Genomic DNA, 20,298 nt, shown 5'->3' with positions numbered 1-20,298 from the left:
AAAACTGTTCTGACCATGTTAAAAATGTACAGTTATCATATACAAGAAATTGTTAGGGAAGATGAACTACACCTTGGAAAGGAGTAGTATTATATTGCATTATATATGTAAAATATAATAGTCTAATACCGAGAATAATATGTATATAATGCACTTGTATATAAAACCAATAATTATTCATTTGTAATATTCAATTTTTACAACCCTGTTTATTTCCATATTGTATTGTTCAATTTTCACAAAAAATAATTAATAAGTGTACCGTTATATATTATATTTTAATATGTTAGCAAAACCCAATTCAAGGGAAGAAATTAAATTTTCAGTGTTCCAAAATATCTTCTGTGCAATAAAAAGGCATGGCGAATACAGTGAAGCCTAACATGTTTCCCTGCACTGACCACAGAAATAATACCTTCAGCCTGTCATACAAATATATAGAGAGAAACAAATCAGCCATGAACATTTTATAGACGTGCTACTCTTTCAATTTCGAGGCTGTTTTTCAAGCTATTGTAAACGGCTATAATAAAAAGCCTGCAATAGTATCTCGGTCTCGTCATTTATCTTGCCACCAGAAGCCCTCGATATGACGACAGGCTTATTATGCTCACTGGTGGAGTTTATTCCTTATATTATTATTATTTTATTACTATTATTCTTATAATTCAAACCACTACAATTCATTCTGTTATGCCAATGAAGCTTTCCGGGCATAAATGAAATAAGAGTGCACATGGTTCTGGTGCAGACAGCATAGGACATCAGGGTTATTTCTTTGATGATATAAAAAAAAGAGAGACTTAAAACTCCAGGGCCCCGGGTGTCTGTAATATTTCTAATGATCCTTAGTAAAGGTCACCATCATAGAGACCTTTATAAGCACCCCACCTGTGCCTTCTAGGCTCCCATAATTCCATAATTGGATTCTGTTACACATACTTATATATCTTGTGGTTTCTAAACTGAAGCGGGAGAAATGCATTTAGACATGCTGCAAATGGATTACATCTGGCAAAGTGTTAATGAAAACAATTCCTAGAAAAGATTGTTTTCAATTTCTAATCTCTGGTGGGCTTTACACTATTACTGTTAGCATTCGGGAGCTTTTTTGAAGGGTTACAACAGTTTCTCAGATGCAGTGAGTTAGGAGAGGAGGTCAGCCAGCATTGTCGGGTTGACCTGGAGCGCTTCCAGTAGACACAAGAAAGGTATGATAAGATGGCTTGTCAAAATAAAGCCAACTCTACAGTATTTCCTATACTGCAATTACCTAGTTCCAAAAACAGCTCATGATGCAGAGGCCTCTAAACTGAGGGATTGGATGAATCGGGGGAATCTGGGGGCATGACCACTGGACTGGAGCTGATGAAATTGTTTTATTTCCTGTGAACTAGGCATTCTAGAAAGGTGAGCATCAACCACATGAAACCATGACACAGGGGCCATTGTGTTGCAGGGGTCAAACGAGTCAAGACAGACTTCCAGTCTGCTTTTCCTTCAGGTAGATAAACCTTGCTTTGTTCCAAAAAAAAAAAAAAACTGGCATTGGAAGAAGGTTTACCTGCTCAGTCCCATAGTTCCTGCTGGAGAGGAAACTGACAGTATCTGCCCACTGGGACTACTTAAAATGTGAGCTCGAGCATTACCATTCAGAAAAAATAAATTGACAAGACAGGCCACAGCACTTTCTGGTCCTCACCTTTTACTTATTTTAATATTTATAAAATGCAGTAATACTGTGTAGGTCTGCTGGAGCGGCTCTGCCGGAGACCAAAAAACATTTCTATTCAATTAGAGAAACCGAGCTCTTAAGCATTGAAAGCAGTGAAGCAGATCTCCCACTTACAAGCATGCAGTTGGTAGTGTTGTAATTATATTTTTTCCTCAAGATACGGGTAAAACATTTTCAGAAATACAAATGTAAAGCATGTTATAGAAGATGCTTTGTAAATGACTAAGCAATTTTCAAATGGGTCAGACATGTTTAAAATTAACACTCGCAAACTGTGGGTTACACATACATTTAAAAGAAAATGAACCCACAAACTGCTGCCCAAACCTATTAAGATACTACTGGAATCTACAGAAGTCTCAGGTTGTCAACCAATGCTCAATGGTTTTACATCTACACACTGCATTCCCTCAAAGGTTGACTTTTAAACATCTGTATGGTAAATCCTAACAGGACCTGGCTGGTTCGGACCCTGGTCACGCTGAGTTGTTGAAGATTCCCAAAGACCGCTGTATTGAACTTTGCACTCCTGTGGGTTGAGGAGGATAAAGGTTGCAGTTTGTTCCTCTCACAATGCTATTACAATAAACAGTACTGTATATTCAAATAACCAGCTGTCACACAAGATTGTTTTCAATCTATTTAGTTCCTGCTGGAACAAACATCTGTCCTGTCAGGGGTATCAGGGGTTAAGGCAAATAGCCACTGTGTATCGTCTGTTCCCTTCCTACTTCCCCGTGGTACATTTTCCACCTTTGTTCTCTGGACTGTTGCTTATTTTCTCAACAGTATTTGAGTGAAATTACACACAGGTTATCAAAAACATACTCTGCCACAATAATTAACAGGCTTTAAATAAGTTCCACATAGACGTGTCGGGTAAAATGAGTGATATCATGTGTCTTAAGAAAGTGTTTGACTTTAAACATCGTAGTTACTTTTGAACTTAACTTGAGAAAAAAGAAAAACACATCAGTCTGGTACTTACCATAATGCATATAGCAATTTCCCTTTGTGGGATCCAGCTGAATTGCCTTCAAAAAGTACCTTTCTGCTTCAAGCTTATGTCCCTTTTAAGTGAAAAAAAGAAAACAAAAAGGATTGATTTAGGATTGATTTTAAAAGCATTCCTATTTAAAAGAGATTTGTCAAACGATGATAATTTAAGACAACGTTTCTCAAACTGGAGGTCCAGACCCAAAAGGGGGTTGCATGGCTATTGTAGGGGGGTCATGTGACCACAGAACACTGTCATACCTTAAAATCCTTAGCATTTCATTACAGTGCATATACACTTAATTCCTAACAGTAAAGATGTATTATGAAGCCAGCCCTCCCACCATGTTTTACTTGTCAGTTAATTAACTTGTTGTGTTGTTTTGTTTTACTCTAAGAGAGCTATACCATAAAGCGCACAGCCCTTCACAGCGTCGCCTCTCCCCGCCCACCACACACTACAAGTTTGAGTGACAGGTTTCGAAACAAATGTGTTTGGTGGGAAGGTGAGTGGAAGCATCTGTATAAAAATCATATTTGTTATAAAAGTAATTTGTTTACTACAGACCCTGTCAGGAACTTAACATGTTTGTTTAAATCACAAATACCTTATACTATTTAATCAGAAAAAAGCTTAAAATAATAATGAAACGTATCAGTCTGTAGGGTTGTTTTGTTGTTGTTGTTGTTGTTGTTGTTGTAAGTTTTCTTATTAAGCCGCACACATTATTTGCATTTTTTTTTGTTGAGTAAACGGGTCAGAGAGTAACTCAAAACGCCGTCTTCTGAAATTAATGTTACTTTAGGTAAGGGACTTGGAGTCTAGATTTGGTAATCGGGTTTGTGTAAAATATATAAATATGTATGAAATATTTTTTATTTACCGCCAAGTCAAGTAGCATATGATATGATGCATATAGAAATGAATTTGGGTCTGTTCTGTTCTTGTTGCTCACAATATATTAAATTTGTGGTTTATTGATTGACGATCATTTAAAATCATTAATTATTGTTGACAGCGTTCTTACTTCTTGTACTTGTCTAGTCACAGTCAGCTTCTTAAATAGATCTCAGCCAGCATTTAATGTGAGCATTAAAGTATTTGTTAATGTTATTTATATATATATTTTTTTTTGAAAATGTTTTTTTTTTTTTTTTTTTTTTAAATGTGTCCAGGTTAATACTAAAGTTCTGTGGGTTCAAGGCACTTCAGAATTTTAATTAACACAGTTGTTTTTGTGTGATATTTTATTAGATGTGAAAACACTGTAGAACCTCTGAAGTGCCCCTCCTTAATTCAATTTGGCCCCCCTTGTGTGCTATACTCTAGAATTGCCACTATCTGAGATGTAGGTCCTATATTTTATTTTACACACATAAATGTTTCCGTAAGCTGAGGGAGAGCAATTCTCACATATGTTGTGCTTGCTACAAATACATGTTTCTTCAAGCTGATAGGCAGAGCAAAGTATGCATTGTTCAGTGTTGTTGCCCATGGGCCAGCAAAGGTTTGGGACCACTGACGTACAGTAATTTAATATGATATCGCACCGCGGGGTGGGGTGGGAGGTCGTCACAGCCTGAAATATTTCCAAAGGGGGTCCCAGCAAAAAATGTTTGAGAACCCCTGATTTAAGAGATTCAATTTCCCTTTTCACAATAATGTAGCTTTTCCCATGGCATAAATCAAGGCATAAAAAAAAAACCCACACACACACTTAGAAGTTTTAGTTGTGATCATTATATTCAATAGCCAAAACTTACAAAAGAGTTGGTAAGAAATTGAAAAACTCTAGAAAAAAATAAACTAGTAAAATAAGAGTTTGCCCATTGCTTCATACAGCACATGGTAATACAGCCGTTTATACAGGAGAAGCGGCTTGTTAAAAAGCAGTCGAAAATGCATTAATAACTTCTTTATTCATATCTTATTAGACCATTCCATACATTTAACAGCTTATAACATATATGCCACCACCAGACCCGGGGTCAATAATAATAATAATTACAATTACAAAATAATTGTTTGCTGAAATTGCAATTACAATGCTATGTTGTTCAATTACAATAACAGCAATGACTATTATGCTGCAGTAATTACATTTATAATTACAATTACACCAAAAAGTAACATAAAACAACTTCACGCATTGACATGTTTACTCTTTGTATTCTAAATAAATCAAGCAATAATCACAGGTACATATACAGAAACACACTATATATCGGGGTTTTTTTTTTCAAACAAATGGAGTAACCCAAAGTGGCTGAAAATAAATAAATCCATAATAGAACTGTAATTGATCAATGATATGATGTCATTTCAATTACAATTACACAGGTGTGCCAAGGTTCAACTACACTTACATTGTAATTGCAATTAATTACGAATTGCACAATTACAATTGTAGTTGCCCTCAGGTCTGGCCACCACAGCTTTAACTAAGGAGTCACATACTCTGAACTGAAGCATTGCTAATGAACTCAGTTTGTTTGCAGTGCCACTCAGCAAGCTTTACTAATACCTATTACCAGCATTTAATTACAACAGTTTGGCTGTATACACTTGATTGTGAATAATTGTAGTAGTCTACAGGACTATTTTACACTGTAGGATGTTTAACATTGCTCTAGGTTGGTTTGTCTGCATTGCATCATTTGTATATGATTTTATGTTTTGTGCTGCCATATGGTAGCTAGGTCTCATTGTAAACTGGCTAAATTGTGTTTTCCTATCGTAAGCTTAACTGAAACTGGAGCAGTCAGGCCATTTAAAGTTCCACACGTTTAGATAACAGCATGAAGGAAGTACAGAAGCTGGAGAAGAGGACAACAGGACCCTGGTTTTAAATCCTGTTTCAGCCATGTATAACATGGGCCAGACCCTTTTCCGGATGGTATTTCAACCTCGGAAATCAGATCGGTCATCTCAGCTAAGCAATCCTTGGCAGAACAAAATTGCATTAAAAATATAAAACTTTTGACATCAAATGTGGTCTCAAAATCTAAACTGCATTTAACTTTGTTTAATATTTCAAACTTCCATGTGTATTAGATTAGGTTGGATGATAAATTCTAATGCATGTGACAATGTTAATGAAAGACAGATACCAAGTTCTATAGTTTAAATATAGTAATAATTAATTTGTTTCAAAATTTTTGCAGATATTTCATTCTCAGCCCTCAAGTAAGCAATTGGGACTGCCAAAAAAAAAAGCCTTTTTTCATTATATTATGAAAAACGTAAATGAATTATTTGAAAGAACTTAACAAAATAACAATTTGTTTACAAATGCAGCATTACAACAACTGTGCTGCAAAAAGTTATTGTGCAATCATATCACTTTTTAGAAATTCTTTTTTGTGTTGCACACTAAGTTTCATTTTCGTTTCACTATAAGTTTCGTTTTATTGCCTGTTGTGTTCTTTTTTTTTAGACTGTTTTTATTGGAAAAAGAATTGTTCACAAATAACATATTACACGTAAACATGGAGCAGTGTACACAGTGGAACCAAGCAACATTGTATAATTATTATTTTCTATTCCTTTTTTTTTGCTGTTTTTTTTTTTTCTAATCTGCTTATATATGGATAGGCTGGTGTGTCAAGCTCATTTCTTAGGGACTGCTGCTATCCAATCTGTATCTAAACAAAAGGCCAGGCTATGGTATGGTAGTGTATATTCTGCCTGTTGATTTGGTGTAGCACATTGAAAACATGTGAGAAACTTTGCAGATGCATATATAACCCCCTTCACGCTATTCTCATGGGAGTGGCAAAATTTTGACTTGCTTGCGCTCCACGTGGAAATTGCGGGATAAGCAGCTGGGTGGTTAATGGTCTTATTTCACCAACCCAATATTTAATGCATCAGTTAAATGTTTTCCCCTCCTCTTTCATGGGTTTAAATGTCAATGCCCTTCTCTGATTCCCCATAACAGTGCTTTCAGATATTAAGCACCCATGTACCAGTAGGTTCACATAGTGAGAATATAACAAATTAACATTAGGACTGAAAGCATTTGCCTTGTGTACTGTAGATATAGCAATGCACTGCAGTACAACATACAAGAAGTTTGTGCTGTTATTACAAACTATGGAAAACGTTTGCAAGATCCAAACAAATCTAAATTAGAAAAAAAAAAAACGGTTTAAACTTAACAGCTAGCTGGCCGTAAAAATCGATTTGGTCTAGTGCTCCTGTATTAAGGTCAGTTCATCTTGTTTTTTCTTTCAAAAGAACATAAGATAGTTTACAAACGAGAGGAGGCCATTCAGCCCATCTTGTTCGTTTGGTTGTTAGTAGCTTATTGATCCCAGAATCTCATCAAGCAGCTTCTTGAAGGATCCCAGGGTGTCAGCTTCAACAACATTACTGGGGAGTTGGTTCCAGACCCTCACAATTCTCTGTGTAAAAAAGTGCCTCCTATTTTCTGTCAAAGAGTTTCTGCTTTGAGCCTCATGAAAGAGAAAAGGCTGGAACTGTTTTGAGTTTTCACAGAATCAACGCCCCAGTGAACAGAGAAATCATAATTCCTACTCATCTTTTACCCTCAGGATGCTCCCTTGATCATTGTGCAAGATACTTCACCCCTCCTAAATAAACGCAGGCAAGACCCGGAAACTGGACACATTCTCATCACAAGGCTCTCCTCCCCTCCCGGGATCTGAACTGAAAGCACTGGAGTGCACAAGCCTCTCCTCCCCCTCCCGGGATCTGAACTGCCAGCATTGGAGTGCACAAGGCTCCCCTCCCCTCCCGGGATCTGAACTGCCAGCACTGGAGTGCACAAGGCTCTCCTCACCTCCCGGGATCTGAACTGCCAGCACTGGAGTGCACAAGGCTCTCCTCCCCCTCCTGGGATCTGTACTGCCAGCACTGGAGTGCACAAGGCTCTCCTCCCCTCCTGGGATCTGAACTGCCAGCACTGGAGTGCACAAGGCTCCCCTCCCCTCCCGGGATCTGAACTGCCAGCACTGGGGTGCACAAGGCTCTCCTCCCCCTCCTGGGATCTGTACAGCCTGCACTGGAGTGCACAAGGCTCTCCTCCCCCCCCCCCCCCCCCTGGGATCTGTACTGCCAGCACTGGAGTGCACAAGGCTCCCCTACCCTCCGGGGATCAACTGCCAGCACTGGAGTGCACAAGCCTCTCCTCCCCCTCCTGGGATCTGTACTGCCAGCACTGGAGTGTACAAGGCTCCCTTTCCCTCCCGGGATCTGAACTGCCAGCACTGGAGTGCACAAGGCTCTCCTCCCCCTCCCGGGATCTGAACTGCCAGCACTGGAGTGCACAAGGCTCTCCTCCCCTCCAGGGATCTGAACTGCCAGCACTGGAGTGCACAAGGCTTTCCTCCCCCTCCTGGGATCTGTACTGCCAGCACTGGAGTGCACAAGGCTCTCCTCCCCTCCTGGGATCTGTACTGCCAGCACTGGAGTGCACAAGGCTCTCCTCCCCTCCTGGGATCTGAACTGCCAGCACTGGAGTGCACAAGGCTCTCCTCCCCCCCCCCCCCGGGATCTGAACTGCCAGCACTGGAGTGCACAAGGTCGATGCGCTACAAGGCTACACTTCACTTGTTACTTTTGATCAAGTGTAACAGAAGTCAGGTGTGAACATATCTGCTTTTATTTGGCCTTTTTTCATTATTGTGGATCTGTGGGCTTTTTGGAACAGATTGGCAAAATACAAATTGCATAACAGCCCATACCCTCAAACAATTCTTTACATACTAATAGAAAATTATCCACTGAGGTGCAAGAATTAATACAGTACGGGGGACATGTATCAAGATCAACTGACGCAGCGCTAAATTGGCGGAGTGTAAAGTTGCGCTCTGCCACGGCACAAATTTTATCCCATCCTGAATGTATTAACTGGCCCAAATTAATGAGGCACGGCGTAAGCTGCCACATTTAAATGTGAAAATTCCGCTGCGCCAGTGTTCTGAAACCCTAAAAATGGGCTACGGTAGCAGAGACTAACAGACTAATCTGAAAAATAGCTTCTCCCCTCCAAATGGGCTACCTCAATTGAACAATAGGTAGGTGTGGCAATGTGCCCCGCCCCTGTGTGCATATTATGTGTTGTAAATGTTGGTGTATAGTCATTGGTACACGGGATATAAACGGGTCTGTGTTTCACATGTATTTAAAAAAGTGTAGATTTGTATTTAGGCACGAGGAGGGCACAAATCACTTCACGTGCTGGTTAAATGTAATATGTAAGCACGGGGTTGCACAGAATTAATTCACGTGCTGGGATTCAAGTGAATAATTAATTAGTAATTGAATCCCAGCACAACAGTATATATAGACACATTTTCTTTCACTCGTGGTTGGGTGTTCGGTGAGTGGAGAACGGGAGAGAGAGAAGGAGAAAATAAAACAAAACAAAGTAAAGTAATTAGAAGTGTTTTCACTCACCGTGTTTGTTCGTCTGTCTGTTTAAGTGTAGTACGTTTTGTTTGTCTTTTTTATTTTGGCGTATAGTGCCGTGTCCCGTGTTTTGTGTTAAAACCTTTTATTTTCTGTGCTGTTTATTAAATGCTGAGCGAAACCATTCGCTCAGCTCCACCAAACCACACCTCTCTGTCTGTTTATTTCCTGCTTCTGGTCTGACGCCACCCACTCCGGCCGTCTTTGTGACAGTAGGTAATTTGGAGAGGCCTCAGAGTGCGGCCACCAACTCTTGCTGGTGTCCCGCACTCATATTTTTTTGTCCCTAAAAACCTTAATTTTTCAGACTCAATAATAAACATAATGTAAAGTTGTCTCTATTCTTACAGGACAACACAATAGAAACACATAAGATGCTTTGCATGTTCTTGTCTTTTTTGTTGTTTATTTGGTTTTCTAGGTACATAATGAAAAAACATATCTGCAAATGTGTCCAAAATGTCTTTTTCTTTTACAAAGATTATTTTCTGTGCTGAATTATGGCCAGAACAATGTTCTTCACGAGTTCTCCATCGCTGAATGGTTTCCTTGCTTTCCCCAAAAGTAGTGCAACTTTAAAAGTAGCCACCCACATCTGATCAGCTTTATTCACAAAATCTCTGAGCCATCGCTGTTGACTTTCGAGCCCGGTTTTATCAGCTTGCACCTCTGAAACTCACTGTGGTATTTTTTTTTCAACTTCCCCTGCATGAGTGCTATAGTGACGTTGCACTGCATACATTTTAATTTGATTAATTTCTCTCTTGCAAAGAGCACACACTGCAACTTGCTCTGAAACTGAATTGGGTGGCTTCATAAATACAAGAAACTGCATTTCCCACTTGTCTTGAAATGTTCGTTTTTCTTCCTTCCATGTGCTGCTTTTCTTAGCAGCAGGAGGCTGACTTTTCCAGGCCCCTATGACTGCTGCAATAATGCTCTTTCCTATCAGCTGCTTTCTGACTTTTGCTTTGTGCCCAAATAAGACCAAGGTCAAGGTTGAACGAGGCACACTGTCACATTCATGCTGAAATGCAGCTGCAGTTTACTTCAATATCCAGTGCATTTTTACTACTCAACAAGCTGTTTATAGCCATCCAGGTGACAAAGACTGACTCGAGATAAACTAATATGAATACTATTTTTGTTTTGTTTTTATTATTACTACACAGATGTATTTGTAATGTTTAAAGTAAAATGGTACATTTGTTTCTATTATTGGTTGATGACATTCTGGTGAGCTTCCTTCAAATTTGAAAGTGTGCCAATAAATACTTCCTGTGTTAACTGTTATTCAATAGTTAGTGGACGACGACTCAATTTGGTGGTGCTAATCTGGCCTTAACTTGCCAAAAGTGGCAAGATACATACAGGGCAATTTTAAGGCTGACGTAAACTCGGCGCTGTGTCCTTAACGTTTGATACATGTCCCCCTATGTGTTTTTGAAGAATTAGTCCTCCAGTAGGTGATATGAAGTCTAATCAATTTACCAGCTTTCAGAAGATTGTCTTGTGTTTAAATTGCTGACAATGCTGTAATGAGTTAATTTAAGTCACTTGCTTCTAATAAATGCAAGAGACAGATTTTCATCTGGAAAATATAGGCTATTGAATACATTCAGTATATCAAATCATTTAAACCTGCACTTTCAGTCCAGGTTTGTGTATGAGGTCTGTCCAATTATGACAGAAAAGCCCATGAACAAGCATGTGACATTCTTCCCTAGGACAGCTGCAAATTCAAAGAACGATCACTTAAATGAAAAAGTAGATTAAAAAAAAGTAGAGATGAACTATATCCACTTCATGCACATAACAAAAGTTTGACATACTGTACAGTACAGAGAGATGGACACATGCTTTCATATACACCCAGACTCTGATGCTCCCACACGCTTGTGCTACAGTATGTCAACTATGTTACAGTAAATAAGCACTTCTCAAGATGTATGTAAAAAATTGAATATCAGTAGATCTTTTTAAAGGGGTAGGAGGGACTTACTATAAGAGCCAGTAGCTTTCCATACGTGAGGTGAGCTGGGATATGGTCAGGCTTGGCTCGCAGTGACTCCCGGTACCAGTGTTCAGCTTCTGTCAGTTTGTTTAGCCTCATGTAGGCCTCTCCTGTGGTAAAGTGAAGGTCAGGTCAGAGGTCAGGGAAGCACACATATCTCTCTGTTTTACTGACATTCAGTGACAGAAAAAGACATTCCTCCAAAAGCCTGCTGCAGCTTAATTTGAAATATGATACTGCCAAATGAGAATACTGCAAGAGTGTGAGGAAAGTTTAACTTGGACCTGGCTCTTGTGTTCCGAAATACCTGGATGCTTTTATGGTGAGCTCACACGTTACTCAAACATAAGCAGAGGCATTTCACGCTACCTCTTTCTTGCACAGTTAGAAATGTTTACTGTGATGCACCGTAGTAAAAGTATAGTAAAGGACACCGAAAGTATGGTAAGTATTAGCCAAGCATGCTGGAAGTGTGGTAAATCAGAGGGGAATCAAGGCATGCAAATTTAGATGAAACAGCTGGTGCCTTTTCTAGTTTTATGGGAGGCAGATCGCTATGTGGCGTTGTAGAAAGGAAATCAAAAGAACAGATAATGGGTAGCTTTGTTGCAGAGACATTACCAATTCAGAGCCAATAGTGTGATCCCCTGCTGGGCAGATAGAGCCAATTAAGTTTCACATTCATGGAACAATGATGTAGAAAGTGAAAGAATAATTAATGCACTGTGGATGAAGATACAGTATGAATACAGCAGACAATAGAGACATGCAAAGATGGGCATTCTGGATTTGTAAGATATAGATATATCAACTGATTAGCAAATGTAGGCACAAGTATTTTCCCTGTGTTGAAATCAATAGCAAAGTGCTGCAAACATCTAATTCTGTACATGTTACTGGTTGCGAGGCCTTCTAATTCTGTATGTTACTGGTTGCGTGACCTTTTGCGAAACAGGGTTAGATAAAGATTCTGGCAACACGTGTACATCATGTCCACTTTAAACATGTTATAAACCTCCCACTGAAGGCTTTCAGTTTCCTATACAAAAACAATACGCAGGTGGAGACCTTGGATAAGGCAGCTGAGGGAAGAAGGGATCAGTCCTGCGATACAGAGAGGGATGGATTTCAGTCCTGTGCTGCAGCTGACATCAGCAGTGGGCACCACGCAGTGCTGATATATTGATACTGTGTTGATGACATTAGCTTAAATACACAGGACAGTTCTTACAAAAACATTTGATGCATTTCCCTCCTTAATGCTCTCCCCCACCTGAAAAAATACACTCTCATTTCCAGCATTAAGATTTATTATTCCAAGTATTTGACAACACTTTTTCCTTATTACAAAACGCTTCAGGAACAATATTTTTTAATGTAGTTATTGAGGCGATGAAAATGTATTATTATGGGGGAATACATTTATTATTAACTTAAGTGAAAGTGCAAAAAAATGTTTTCTCAAATATAAACACTATGCCCAGATATATTAGGGATTTGGGAGTGCAGAGATGAAAATAATAATAAGCCCAAACATAACCCTCCAAAAATGATAAACTTAGTACACCACAGGTCCAAACAAAATAGTTTTTAAATACAGATGATGGTTTTTCTATTTTTTTATTACCCAACCAAATCATTATGAGTGAAAATGGTGACTGCAGTTAACTTTAGTTCAAGTTAATAACAAAGAACAATGTTGTCTTTTATATTAAACAACCCATTAGATGGTAGTTTGCACTTACTGGTAACATGATAATTACTGCAAATAAGTATTCTGAAGTAATTCTAAGCTGTAAACAAACTGTAACACTAAAATTAACTAAATAGAAATAACAATTACAAATCCAATCAAATTTTAACCACCGTAGGCAATTTACCACGGTGCTGGGTACTATAGCAGTAAGTATTACAGCCTTTTCTTCAGGTCTGCTGAAAAATAATTCACATTGAACACAAGGGAAACTTTAACATCCCCCCATCTTTTAAAATACTAATCCTATTGAAAGACCATTTAAACATTTAAAAAGACAATGTCACAAAGTGTTAATATTCCAAAGAACATCATTCTGCCCCCTACCATTGCCAAGATATTAATGGTTGAAAATTGGAGTTTACCATGGAAATAAAAGTTGAAACCATAACATTAGCGAATAAACAGAACACATGTTTTTTTTTTTTCTAGTCTCCTTAACTTTTAAGCATCTAATATTGGATAATGAACTCTCTACTTGAACTTGAATTGGCTGAGACAATCCATGAGGTTTATAATAAGGTCAAACTTGAGGCTTTTATTCCGTGTCCTACCATTAGTCAATGCCCATTAGTTCTCAAGACTTTCAATTTGAAGCTGCAATGGAGATGCTTGGGTGGCATTAGAACACGTATAAGTAAATTATAGTTAAAATGTAGTTTAAATGAGTGGTGAATAACAGTCAATGTTATCAGAGGAAAAGCAGATAAACTGCAGACACTCAATATTGAGGTGGAAGGGTTTACAATTCATAGCTTAGCTGATGAACAGTGATGCTCCAATGCTGTGAAGTCGATATAAGCTCTATTTAATTACTACAAGTCACCACATACCTGATTTATGAGGTCTCACAAAAAACAATATCTTATAAAATGTACATGGAAATATGATACTGTTCCTATAGAAAGTAAGTCTTTTTGCTGTATGACTGTTAAATATGAGTTTCCTGAGCAGCCAGCCAGAATATGTGTAATAGTGCTGGTAGAAGGAAAACATTTCCCTTTGCTAGAAAGTAAGAGACTTTACATCAGACTGGAGGTTTTCTCAGCTGTCTACTCCATGCTATGAATTCATTCAAATGCCACATAACACTGTTAGCTTCTAAATAATACTTACCCATCATATTGTATAGGCTCTGGGGTGCAAATTGTCTTGGCATTTTCAGTATTGCTTCTTTATATGCTGACAGGGCCTCCTAACGAAAAAAATGAAGGGGTCAATAAGTTATACTAAACATAAGAAATAATTGAAATTACTATGTGTGACAGAGAGAAAATGAACCTTGGTTATAAATTATTATTATTATTTATTTCTTAGCAGACGCCCTTACCCAGCAGACCCAGACACATGACAATTGAGCATGAAGACAACCCAAGCCCTCTGAAGCCCCGTGAGGAGACCCAGCGAGGTGTGGCTTACCTCATGCTGCCCTCGTTCATGGAAGAGCTTCCCCAGGTTATAGAGGCAGCTGGTTACAGAGCTCTTGTGTGCGTGAGGGTCCTTCAGGTTTTCATCTGGGATTTCAGCGCACATCAGGAACGTTCGCCTGGCTTCGTCTAGCCTTCCCTCGTTCATCAGGATGATCCCTGTATTCAAGTATGCAGCTGTGTGCAAAATGCCACAATAACTAATTAAACACCTGGGGCTTTAATGTATAATGAAGCCTTTCAGAATGACTTGCCCACCACTGTTGATCAATTTATAGCTACATCTGTGAGGTGCCCATACATATGTAATTTTCATAAAGGGAAATCTTAAATGGGTTACTGTACAATCACCAGGCACCGCTTTTAGAATACAAATCAGACAGTATGGTAGTTATACTTATAGCAAATCTTTTTGTATAAAATGTAATTATTTTTAACAGGAAGAGAATTTTAATGTACAGTTTGTGTGATGTTCTTATGGCTTCTAAAGAAAATTATGTTAAAAGCCTTCTTTTAAAATGAGAATATAAAAAGGTGAGGACTCAATCCCTTAATATATCTTTCTTCATCTAAAGAAAAAAAAATGCATTGAGGTTGAGGGAAAAAAAGTACTCTATGTAATTAATGTATTAGTGTTTTATAGCTAATCACTTTGGTGTTTTGTTAAAGTAATGCTCTTCTTTTTATAGCACTTTTACAGTCTTGTTTTGTCTTTGGAGGCAGAGCTTATACCAGCCAAAACAAACAGGCAGAGCAAACTTCCTAATGGGTCTCTTCTGTGCTTTTAAGTATGATTCTGACATGTTTGTGCAGCTCATTGTAAAATAAACAGTCCCGCTGATACATTTATATGTTAACTCTTTTTGCCAGGAAGGACCTTTTTCCAGTACTATGTATCTGAACTGCCTATGAAACAATGAAGCGCATGAAGCACTGAAATGAGCACTGCAGCAAAAATACATAATACAATTTCATCTGACTGACACTTGAATGAAGCAGATAATGGTCCACAATAGCATAACACAATTTTCAGCCGCACAGAAGGTGAAGAGGAACACATTGAAGCCAGGAATTTAGAGAGGGACCTGAGATGATGATAAATGAAATTAAGTGGATATGTAATCTACAGGAATTAGGGTTATAAAATAATTCCAAAAGCTGTGCCACTCATTAATTGGATAATGTGACATTGTTGCTTTTCATTTACAATCTGTAACAGTCGGTTGGATACACCATTAGAATAAAGAGCTCTTACTTACAAGCTAATGTAGGCCTGCTACCAATTGCCAGCTTATAGTAGTGCAGTGCCTGAGAGAACCTCTTGTTTTCTTGTAGCAGCAAACCTCTGAAAAATAGGACGATTTAAGGTTTAACATCAAACACAATCACAGGGACGATTAAAGTTGGGCTGGAGGCACAAGATGCTCTTACAGAAAGAGGAGAAAAACATTAATAATCAGTCAAGAACAGATAAATAGTGTGCTAGATAAAAGTGGAATAAAACTGCGTTCTGATTCCTGAGACTAAATGATAGGTAATACTGTAAGAATGCATATCTTTCATCAGATAATAGAGAACACTACCAGTCTATTAGAATGCAGGAAAGTTACAGCCTGGGTCCCGGGAGGTCTTGAGTTTTCAGTCCACCACATTCAGATTCCTGAATGTGTATTAAAATGAAGGTGTCTTGAAGTGAATGACGGATATTCACGGGTAACATGAATGCAATGCATATACAGTCTGCAATGCAACAGAACATTTTTTGACAGAAGAACAGAAACACCAGTAATATGTAGCACTCTCTTTTTTGTAAATGTACTTTCCCTCACTTGACTTGTAGGTTGTCTTGCAAAAGCCACCAGGGCCTTTTTGAAAAAAACTGCATATCCTGGTAACAAATAAGGACAAGACAGCTAAGCAGGTTTCATGAGGAACAGTCTTAAAAGAACTTTGGAGAACTTTGCTGCAAATTTTCACTTCACAAATAATTTGCAGAGTTTAATTTCACAATGAATCTGTGCCTTCATGGCTGCCTATAGTGGCCTTATTTCCTATTGCACTGGTACATTCTGAATTCAGCATCGCAGGCTTTACGTACAAAGTGCACTGTTAAATCAATAACAGGGGGCCCTGTGACACATTTTAAAATATGCAAAGATTGTAGAGTAAAACACAGATCATTTCAAATAAAAAAGTATTATTTAGGATAAACAGGAAAGCATGCTGGTTCTCTAGAATAAACTACAGTCAGCACTCGCATATGCAACCCTATAAAATTTTGACTTCAGTGACGGTTAAACCCGTGTGACGCATATCTGATTATTTCATTTTGGCCTGTTCCAACCCTTGTCTGTTTTTCAGGGAACACAAAAAAGATACAATATCAAAAATACACATCTGAAGGGATTGTTTTTTAAATTAATAGGCTTCCATTTAGATGTACTGTATTAGTTTTGTTGGTACAGTATTATATTTTCAACAGAAGTAGTATTTTAATTCAGAACGATATGATTCTGAAAATATCACTTGCCAAAACTAGAGACAACACATTAACTGTAATACAGTACATACTTTTAAGTCCGGTACGTATTGTAGCGCTATGTAAAATTTCCCAAAATAACAGCAAAATAAAATCTAAATGTTATCCATGCACAGAACTGCATAAAACGTAAAAGGCAATGCAATTTAGCAATACCAAAAGATTAAAAAAAACACCACCACCACAGTTTCCAGAATTAAAACAGTATCCCAAGTCAGTATTCAAAATTGCAGAATATAGTGCTCGATAAGGCCCTAATGTCACAGTTCACTTGCAAATGAAAATGCACAAAAGCAAAAAAAAAAAAAAAAAAATACATCACAGTAGCTAGAACTGTTACATTACCGTAGCTTGTCTCATTCATTTTGTTTTGGCTGCATTTTCATCAAGTGAAACTGGAGGAAGCGCTGTGTAACTGCACAATATAATACAGACTGATTTGGCATTAGAGACAATAAAATGCCATATTTAATTTTTTTTTTTAAATGCGGGGCTGTGACGGATATTCAGATAAATTGTAACATTGAAGAGATGTTCGTTGTATCAGAACACTCGTGAAGGAGTCGGAAATCGTATGTAACGGGCAAGTGCATTAATTTGTTACATTTATATATATATATATATATATATATAAAATGGGGATTCATTTTATTCTTAATACATGGGTGGTAAAAAGCGACTGACGTGTATCTGGCTAACGGATATCCGAGTGCTGACTGTATTTGTGATTTAGCTATAACTAACTGTTTTTGTAACCTGACCTCATTGTTTATACTGTATGTGCCCAATAAGAACCATAATGTACAGTATGCTCTATTTAACAGATTACCCTAAGCAATAAACAGGAACACAAGGCCTCAGTGGGTTAATGAAGCTTATAACAGTTCAACCATGCAGTGGATAGAAGAATACATCAATAAAATCGATGTGAGAGTTAACTGAACTGAGAGCTGAATTGATTTTACAGAGTATTGGTTGCAAGTCCCGATTAACTGACTAATGAATTATAACAAGTAGCTGACTAGACAGCTGTTCCCATTAGACACATGTTATTATTATTATTATTATTTTGTTTATTTAGCAGACGCCTTTATCTAAGGCGACTTACAGAGTCTAGGGTGTGTGAACTATGCATCAGCTGCAGTGTCACTTACAATTACGTCTCACCCGAAAGACGGAGCACAAGGAGGTTAAGTGACTTGCTCAGGGTCACACAATGAGTCAGTGGCTGAGCTGGGATTTGAACCGGGGACCTCCTGGTTACAAGCCCTTTTCTTTAACCACTGGACCACACAGCCTCCTATATTGTTGAGGGTGACATGGCAAATATGGAGAGTATTATTGAGCCCTTGGCTAACTTCCAGTCAGTTAACAGTGCTTAAAAGAAGGCTGTGAACTCACTGCTATTAAAGGCCTGTAACAGTCCACAAACTGAAACAAAAACCATAGGGGAAAATGATTATATAGTCCCATATTATAAAACCCAAAACTAGATATGCTGCTTGCTTTGCCATTTTGGGTTAATTTAAGCATAGCTGGTGCTGCATCTTAAGAAAGACTGCTGTCCACCCCAGAGTTTAAGGAACATGATTAATGAAAACAGCATCTTGCAGAAAAGGCCCGGAGGGGAGGTGACAAACAATTTCACTATTGCAGAGCATCAATGGTGTCATTCAATCCGTCATGCTCTAAATGAACCGAGATGAGTCATGCATACTTACAGATTATACAGCATGTCAGCCATGTTGCTGCGGTAGTACAAGGCGTTTCTATAGGCCTTTTCAGCCTCTGCCATCTTGCCCTGGCTTTTGAGGACATTCCCAAGGTTACCCCACGCTGACAGGGAGACAGAAAGCATTATTCAGTAGGACCCTGGAACACAAACCTAGATGACATGATATTTCACATATGAAGTCTACAAGACTTTCAATGCAGTTATAGAATTGGAATTAGCAGCAGCAAACAGCCATTGAAGGCCAACCCTGTCTATAGAAAAGAGCTCCATTCAAGCTCTCAGCCTGCCAGAGAAGGACTCAGGGGTTCAAACTCTCTTAAATGCTGCAAACCAAGCCCACCCTTACTAATTACATTAAGTAATTAAGTATCAACAGACAATAGCACAGTCAATGAGTGATAAAGGGAAAGAAAGTCAGCATTCTACTTAATGTTCTGATATAGTTGCTAATGTTATTACTTATTCTATATTTATATTTATTTAACCAATATAGTCAAACAACACCTACTTTATGCAACTCTTAAGGCCACTACACACCAGATGTGATGCGATCAGACGATAAGATACTTTAGCAGCAACATGACCACACACACCTGAAGCGACACAGACACATAAAGCTCTGGGTATTTTTCCACGGCAGTATTTTTTTTCCTCCATCATTTTGGTTACTGCTTCACCCTGGTGAACACTGTGCTTTGAAGCTGTTCTCTGATTAAATCTTATTTTTTTCGTGTCACCCCCACATCCCCTGTCATGTGAAAGATGCATATCAAAAGTATGGTTCTAATAATTTTGTCGCATCACTGCACATTTTCGCTTTTAGCATCGCGTCTGGTGTGTAGCGGCCTTTACCGTGTTTGTTATTGCACTGGTCATTGCTCTATAATGTTCATTTCATATTGTTACAAAATCATAAATACCAATGAACACTGCTATTTAGTTGAACTAATATTTAGTTCTATTACTCCGACTCTGCCCCTCAAACATACTAAGGTGTAATATGAGAAAACAGAGTGAATCATGGGTTACCATATTTTTCAATCAACGTGGAAGTATTAAAATATCCAGAAAAACAGATACTGGCAAAGTAGATCAAATAAAAATGGTTTCCAATCAAATACCCTCTTTGTATTTCACTTCCTCATATCATCACGGTTTGCTGGATATACCATGTGTGTACTGTGACTGCAACCAGTGAGAGCACTGTAGTGGTTTCCTCATTTCCCTCCAGAAACTAACTCAGTAAATAAACTACCTCAGAATTTAATAGGAAATAATAGAAATACATAATTCACAGACTCTTTTGTATTGTACTGTTCTTGTGTTGCTGGCTCAGAAGATGACAGCTTGTTTCTTGGCAAGAAGGTTACTGTCAAATGTAATATTACCAACTTCCACAACTAAATTGTGTTAGCAATGTCTCAACCCATCGTGTCTTTCAAATCCAGTGAAGATTTTGCAATACAGTATTGAGTAATTTGGTGAATGACTACTTATTTATAGTAATTCATTGGGGTTTAAAGTAAGATTTATATAATAAGATTACTATAATACCTATAGTTTTACTAGAGTGCATACTGTACAGAAAGACACTACACAACCTTAAAATACTTATATCATTGTACCATTTGTTTCTCAGGAGATATTTTCAACACAGGTCTTT

At 38.1% G+C, this 20,298-nt stretch overlaps 1 protein-coding gene across 2 annotated transcripts in view; it reads right to left on the bottom strand.

The window, feature by feature from the left end:
- The window catches only part of LOC117415355 (protein O-mannosyl-transferase TMTC2-like), a 137,972-nt gene that overhangs the window by 27,905 nt on the left and 89,769 nt on the right, over nt 1-20,298 (bottom strand). Inside the window, exons 4-10 of one of the 2 annotated variants that reach the window (XM_059026942.1) lie at nt 18,622-18,736; nt 15,621-15,706; nt 14,354-14,538; nt 14,051-14,129; nt 11,170-11,291; nt 2,724-2,805; nt 1,711-2,264 (exon numbers count right to left, since the gene is read on the bottom strand). In XM_059026942.1, coding sequence (XP_058882925.1) covers nt 2,212-2,264; nt 2,724-2,805; nt 11,170-11,291; nt 14,051-14,129; nt 14,354-14,538; nt 15,621-15,706; nt 18,622-18,736 — 722 coding nt within the window. In that variant the 3' untranslated portion in view covers nt 1,711-2,211. Of the gene's footprint in view, nt 1-1,710; nt 2,265-2,723; nt 2,806-11,169; nt 11,292-14,050; nt 14,130-14,353; nt 14,539-15,620; nt 15,707-18,621; nt 18,737-20,298 lie in introns of those variants that run through there. The other variant, XM_034025592.3, reaches the window with a different exon arrangement.

This window comes from Acipenser ruthenus, chromosome 7, assembly GCF_902713425.1.
Source record: "Acipenser ruthenus chromosome 7, fAciRut3.2 maternal haplotype, whole genome shotgun sequence".
Classification (NCBI taxonomy): Eukaryota; Metazoa; Chordata; class Actinopteri; order Acipenseriformes; family Acipenseridae; genus Acipenser; species Acipenser ruthenus.
The sequence above is the reverse complement of the archived record's forward strand: the minus strand, read 5'-3'. Positions and strand labels throughout refer to the sequence as shown.